At 38.4% G+C, this 7,269-nt stretch overlaps 1 protein-coding gene across 1 annotated transcript; it reads right to left on the bottom strand.

Annotated features, from left to right (window-relative positions):
- Positions 1-4,305: 4,305 nt before the first annotated feature.
- On the bottom strand, positions 4,306-6,633 carry LOC117376033 (ependymin-like). Its single transcript, XM_033972442.2, has 6 exons — positions 6,493-6,633; positions 6,078-6,112; positions 5,867-6,001; positions 4,919-5,102; positions 4,654-4,741; positions 4,306-4,471 (listed from the first exon to the last, which is right to left on the bottom strand). The coding sequence occupies exons 1-6, from the start codon at positions 6,575-6,577 to the stop codon at positions 4,306-4,308; spliced, it is 693 nt and encodes a 230-aa protein (XP_033828333.1). The 5' UTR covers positions 6,578-6,633.
- Between the last annotated feature and the right edge of the window lie 636 nt (positions 6,634-7,269).

The following is a 7,269-nucleotide window of genomic DNA, read 5'->3' as shown; positions in this document are numbered from 1 at the left end:
TACGCCAACTGCTTGTCTTCATGGAGATGTTTGTTATTGCTTGGAGTATTATGGATACAAGCAAATGGCACCACCAGGTCAGATCTTACACTAACGGTAAGAATTTTGAGCAATTAAACATTTGCACAATCAGGACAGATTAGTTTAATGCCATACTATGAAACATTTCCTGCCAAAGCAATACCATGGGTGCTGACCCCTCTTTAAATGTAATACTTAGCTGGCAGTGATTCCAATGCATGTCTAATTAGTGTGTTTGTTTATTGTAATTGTGAAAATAAAATTAATTTCAGCATCCAATTCAGTTTTACTAGTAAAGACAGAACAAATTGCGCTATAGCTACTGCCAGTATTATGTGACAAACTTGACACAAAACCAAGCGAAAAGTGTCATTTCACACGATCTTTCTACTTGTGATGAAAATGCAGTATAATTAGGTGAACAAAGAAATGAAAAGAGGATATTGATTAAGTTTACTTTGGGTATTAGCATCTAAAGGCATGCAATAAATTATAGTGCGTGGCCTTCCTCGCGGCTCTTTGATATAAGAGAGGGCTGGACATGGCACAAAATGTACAAACAAACCAGTATCTGCAGATTTGTTGTGGTGGGGGGAAGAGCCTACTGTACAGAATGCATAAGGAGGTAGTCAATCTATTTATGCATTCAGTTACATACAGGGTGTCCTAAAGGGGTAAAATTGGATGTGTGAAGTACAAAGCCGACACAGATGAAAGTATCAGGCAAAACACGGATTGTAAAAATGCATTTGAGGCAAACAACATTTCACCTGGGACTAAATCTTGTGGTCTCCAAATCTTGTGGAGGCAATTGTCCTGGGAAACTGTAAACACCTTACTGAATAGAGATGTAGGCTTAGAACAGACACGGCATGAACAGTTAAGGCACAGGACACGCAGTACAACAGAATGTTCACACACAGTCCTGTCAGATCCAGCAGATACGGTGTTTTCAAGAGACATGTTTGTTGGATTTACCCGCATAGGCCCGCCTTTGCTTCCATATGTGTGAGTTGCCTCCTCTGGTTCATCCATAGTTCACTTGGTAGACCATTTCAGGAATTCACTGGCCATTGCAAAAATAGCAGATTGTCGGTTGTAGCCAAATGTACAAACTTCTCATGGTTCTGACAAGATTATTGACAAAATGGTCACTTAAAGGTCCTATATTATACAAAAGTGACTGTTATAATGCTATAATCTCATCAAAAACATATCTGGAGTTGCGTTTTGTTTCATTCACACATGTTTGAGTAGCCCTTTATTATTAGTCTGTCTACATCTCCAAAGCTCAAAATGCTCTGTTCCACCTTGTGATGTCATGAACCGGTAATTTTCAAGTTAACAGTTCCTTTTATCTTTTGTTTATTAGAGACTGGAAATTCCAGGGCTGAAATTATCCAAATGATTCTAGTGAAGGTGTATAGAGTTTAAAAACACAGTGGAGCACTTCTTGTATTACCACATGACATCACAAGGTGGAACAGAGTGTGTACTGTTTGAGAGAAGAACTCCACAGAATTTGTGTGTTAAACATGTGTGAATGAAATAAAACACAACTCCAGGTCTGTTTTTGATGAGGAAACATCATTATAACATAGATCAGAAAAAAGCGTAATATGGGCCCTTTAAAGGTGCTCTATGTAACTTGTTTGTCTCTATGGAGATATTATTATGTTGCATAGAATGTTCCGTAGAATTTATTTTAATTTATTTATTTTGGATAGCCCCTTGATAGCAGTATAGCATTAAACTTATCTCTCTCCATGGAGAATAAATGCAAGAAAAATAAGATTATTTCTGTACTGTAGAACATTCCAAGCGATGTAATAAGATCGCCCTAAGTTACTTGGAGCATCTTTGTAAGCAGCAGCCTAATATATTCTACCTTCAGACATCAGAAAAGAAGAGTCTTCTGCATCCCAGTGTGGATTCTGATCAGGCCATAATCACATAAGTGATATAAAAACTCCAAGGATGTTACAATCTTCTAATACCTTTTAAATTATTCACAGGCACTGTCCCCGGCTCTACGAGAGCTTTACTTTAAGTCCTGTTTATGTCACTCTGGTGAACATTTTAAGCAACAGGAATTCAAATTGTCTTGACTTTCCACTGACACTGCCACCAGCTGCCAGTCAAACACAGAACTGGGGTATCAGCACAAAGCCTGCCGACATCAGGCATAAAACACTAAGACACATTTGAATTTAAATAAGTCTTTTGGCTCCACCCACTGGGGACTTGGGCTGTTCCTCCTGTCACCTCACTCCCTGTACACTGTTCATCATTATAATGGTAATTGGACAGAGTAACACAACCTTATCTCTTAATCACATACAACTCACGAACACTGGAATAAACGGATCACATGACAAACTGAGAATTACATCTAATGATACTGTGAAATGAAAAGCTCCCACGAGACAAGACCACACCCAGAGCAGTTCCAGTGATCAAAGGCAATGGGCTGACAGCCCAAGAGCACATGTACACATGCAATTAAAGTACCACTACAGCCCAAGAACACATGTACACATGCAGTCAAAGTATCAGGCCTACACCCCAAGAGCACATGTTTATGGATTTACACTATTACATTCAGTTTTGACTAAACTTTTGGATGAATTATTAAAGGTACACAGTAAGTTTTCTGATGGAGTGTGCCTGACACTTGTCTATGTTTGACTTTTTTATTTTCCACAGTATGGCATTAAACATTTATCTAGCACTTAGTTCATTTATTTCATTTTTATAGCTAAAAATACATTTTTAAAATGCATTCTGTGACTTTCTTTTCCATACACAGCATCACCTGCATGTGTCCACAGAGACGAGCCATTTCTATAGCACATTTAAAAAAAACAACCTCAGCTGACCAAAGTGCTTCATATAAAAGTCAACAAAAAACAAATATACAGATAACATAAGAAAAGAACAATAAAACAGCAATATATCCTGTATAGTTAGTATTAAATGCCAGGGAGAAGAGGTGGGTTTTCAGTCTAGTCTTGCATTAAAGACTGTGAGGATCTGACAGGTAGAGGGCGCTGTTCCATAGTCTGTGCGCTGCCACAGAAAAGGCTCTGGCTTTGGCCACAGCAGCAGGAGTTGGTCAGCTGACCCCAGGGCTAAGGGTGGAGTATAGGGCTGCAGTAACTCCCTGAAAGAAAGAGGACCCATAGAGTTCACACATTTTAACACGATGAATTGACCTGATATGAAATGAGCCAGTACAGGCTGCACAGCACAGGCCTGGTGTGCTCGCGTCTCTTAGTTTTTGTCAGCAGACTAGCTGAGACAGCTCTATAGAGTTTTGACTGTGGTCTGGCTGTCATTGGCGGTCACTGACAGATATATTTGAATGTGATCTGCAAAACAATGACATAAAAACAACATTGTGCTTTATAAAAACATCCCTCAGGGGAAGCATGTCCAGATTGAAGAGGGCCGGGCCTAATGTAGAACCCTGGGGCACACCGCACTCTCAAGGACACACAGAGGAGGAGTACTGTCCTAGGTTCAAAGAAAAAGTCCTGTCTGACTGATAGACAAGATAAATGCTATATTGTGGAAAATTCTTAGCAACATGGGAGATGGTCAGATGGAAAACCAGAAAAGTTAGTGTTAAAGTACAGAAACTCAGTATTATATTCGATCAAATCTGTACAGTAAGCCACTTGGGTTACAGAGTGATTTAAAAAAATTGGACTGTTGCCATAGCGATTAATCATTTAAAACTAAATATTATATATTTTGAATGCGAAACAATCCGATACAGTGTACAGTGATAACCCATAATCTCTTTGCTCAGGAGAAGAAATGCTGATCAGTCTGCCACCATTAAATAGTATAATAATACCATGTGTATTCTAAAGGCCACCTTTACATCTGCCCTTTACACTATAATCCCACATTCATGACGCTAAAGATTTGCCATTTCGAGGTAATTGAAGTCCATAAATCAAAGCAGGTGTCAGTGAAAACAGCAGTCATAGCTCCATCTGCTGGAGTAATCAAATAATGCAGCACTCTCACAGTATTGAACCATTCATCTCCCATTTATGGCTATACAATAAACCTCTTAATATCTTTTATGACAAATAATCACAAGAGACAACATTATATGCATTTAAAACAGCATTCACTTGTAAATACATTTGTTTTACAATGATACCCAGACCAAGTCAAATTACTTTCACAACAGTTTTATTAGGTGACCACAAATCACAGCCCAAACCATTGCAATTATGTGATTTTGTTTTAGTAAAGTGTGATCCTTTTTTAATAATCCTGCATGGACTCCTCATCTTTGACATTCTGAGCAAAATCTTTTAAAACCTTGAAGAAGTTGCTCGGCGCCTCTGTCTCATCCGCTTTGAGTTTGGGACAGATAGATGGGGGGATGTACTCCATGGGGTCAACGTTGCCAATCACCCAGTTGAAAGTGCTGAAAAACAGGCAGAGAAATTAGACTGTAAAAGGTTTTGTGGAAATTATGTTGAAAAATAATGCGAGAATTTAACAAACTAAAACTTAAATCATATTTTTTTTTCTATTTACTTTGGATTTCTTGGATTATTACATTATTACTTGCTTTACTTCCTGTACCACTGGGTCAGTTTACATTACCTGATGGTGTTGAATCCAGATTTGGGGCTGTAGGTAGAGTAGGTCAGAGGAATGCAACCAACTTCAGTGAAAACAGTTGAGTAAGTGCCTGGAACATTATACATTAAATGTTATAAACAACATTAAAGGTGCACTTTGGACCTTTTCTTCATCAGTGGTCCTTTAATTAAAAAGACTACATTACTATTAAGCCAGTCTCTGTTGTCAAATGTAATGGTGGCATCAGTGTTAATTCATTTGATCATTGGGTGTGTTTGCTTCTCACCATTTTCGGGCAGAGATCCAAACCACGTGTTGACCAGGACCCCCATGCCCCAGGACGAGGACGAGCCCAGAATGGCCTGTCCCATCAGTTTGGCGTCAGAGGGCACTTGCATAGGAACAAAGGCGTCATCCAGAGCCTTCTTCTTGCAGGAGAATTTGCTCCAGTTGATTTCATAGTACACTTTCTGTAGAAGCAGATATAATCGCACATGATGCTTTAGTTCATAAGGTCCTGGTGTCATATCAACTCTCTAGAGCTGCGTTATGTTTTCTCTCAAAAAAGCTGGACAAGTAAAAGTATCACGTGAAAAACTACCTGTTTAAAAATGTTCTTAAAGAGTAAAAAGTAAAAGTATTTCTCACATTTTTTGAGGTCTTATAAGGCTTCAAATGTAGTGATTTTGATACAGTTTTGTGCTGAATTTTGTTCAACAGAAACAATCGAATCAACCATATTTTTTAGCAGTTTTTATTTATATGTTTTTGTTTGCTCCAATTATGAACGTGTTAAAAATAAACCCTTTGGCCTTTTCAGCAGGTCGCAGACAATAAAAAAAATACTTTTACTTTTCAGTCCAGTTCAAAAATGTAGTGGAGTAGAAAGTACAGATACCTGCTCTTAAATGTAGTGAAGTAAAAAGTATCTTTAATATTTCCTTAAGTAAAGTACAGATATCTAAAATTTGTCCTCAAGTGCAGTACTTTACTACTTTTACTTTAGTACATCCTACCACAGTATTCATTTATTTATTTATTTATTTTATGTACTATCTTCATTAAGATGCATCGTACTTTCACAAATAACAGCTATGTTTTTACACTCCTCACTGCACCAACTGCCAGCTGGAGTTATGTGTGGTGAATAACTTGTACTACTATATATAGAACTGTTACTTGTAAGTTTTTGTTATGTTAAGTTTCACTAGGGAGTTAAGAAAGGACGTTTTACCTCTCTGAAAAGCATAAGCACCTCCATGTTAAAATTAGTGCCGTTATTAGAACCAGCATGTTTAATAAGAGCCTTCTGCCCAAAGTTATCGTAAGAGATCTTTCCATATGAGTTGAAAAGTCCATTGGTTTCCATCTGCAAAAAAGAGGCAGGAGTTTTATACGGGGTTTGATAAATAGATACGTTCAAAATGTAGGTCTGAAACACGCACCACACTGAATGAGCCCGACATCATTGGTGGTGACTCTGTGAAAAGAGATTAGATTGAATTATGTTTAGTTAGGTCAAAAAAATATTTTCAAACTGCTTTAAAGAATAAGAAAAGACGTTAAAATCACAATACAAACTAATCAAAACATAAATAACCATCATAAAATGAACATTAAAAAAGAAAAGTGCATAATAAAAACCATTCAGTCATATGCACAGCTAAATGTTTGTTTGGAGCCTGGATTTAAACATTGTCAAAGTGGAGGCCTGTCTCACATCTTCAGGAAGACGTGTCCAGGTTTTCATTGCATAAAACTCAAACACTGATTCTCCGTGTTTAGTCCTGACTCTGGGCACCAGCAGGAGGCCGGGACTAAACCTGATTTTATGTTATGGTAACACAAATCCTCACTCACCACAGTGTTTAGGAGCCTGAGTGTGAGCAGAGGCCATCAGCAGCAGCAGGCCACAGAGGCAGGGCAGCACAGAGCGCACATCCATTTTGAACGAGAGCAGAAGTGAGCGATAGTTTAAACACACAGCGCATTTATATAGCTTTTGTGGAGCATGTGAACAGACCTGTGCTAAAGCATCAAGGACTTTCCATTGCCAAACAGATAAGGATATGTTTGTGAAAACTGTTCTCCCCTCACCTGGCCTTTGTTCAAGCTCACCTGTGCCCTCTAGTGGTCAGGCCAAAGCCGCCACACTACAGCAGTAATGTAGATAGCATCTAGTGGTGATATGTGAGACAACAGGGCCGGGTTAGCCAATCTAATTACAAATGATAACTTTAAAGTTTCGGAAATGTATTGTAAGTTAAAATGTATAGAATTTTGCTTGTGGAATCCAAGACATGGGCATAACTGTAGATATCCATTGCTGAAGTTCTTGTTCTTTGGTGTGGGACGAGCAGCTCTTCTATTACCTCATGTTATGATGTACATTATACATATACATTGCTGTGTAGAGCCGAAAGTGTCACAGCTTCATAGATTCACACATGTTGCAATTGCATGTTCAGAAACAGACCACAGCTGCTCCAGTCTCAGCAGACTCACTGCCTGTTTATCAAGTGTTCAAGCAGTTTGTTGAAGACCAAAAGAATGTGTATGTGCTTTAGTGGGGTCCTTCAGAACAGTACTTGTAATCCTCATAATCCTCATAATATTACCCTTGGACCTATGTTTCTC

The sequence above is a fragment of the Periophthalmus magnuspinnatus genome, chromosome 1 (assembly GCF_009829125.3).
Source record: "Periophthalmus magnuspinnatus isolate fPerMag1 chromosome 1, fPerMag1.2.pri, whole genome shotgun sequence".
Lineage (NCBI taxonomy): Eukaryota > Metazoa > Chordata > Actinopteri > Gobiiformes > Gobiidae > Periophthalmus > Periophthalmus magnuspinnatus.
This window is presented reverse-complemented; position numbering and strand designations above follow the sequence as displayed.

What these genes read in the sequence shown, in the direction of transcription:
- LOC117376033 (XM_033972442.2), bottom strand. Translation starts at nt 6,577, where the DNA reads ATGGATGTGCGCTCTGTGCTGCCCTGCCTCTGTGGCCTGCTGCTGCTG. An exon ending in TGTCGGGCTCATTCAGTGTG is followed by an intron (nt 6,002 to 6,077) that starts GTGCGTGTTTCA and finishes TCTTTTTTGCAG; the next exon opens with ATGGAAACCAATGGACTTTT. An exon ending in TGGATCTCTGCCCGAAAATG is followed by an intron (nt 4,742 to 4,918) that starts GTGAGAAGCAAA and finishes ATAATGTTCCAG; the next exon opens with GCACTTACTCAACTGTTTTC.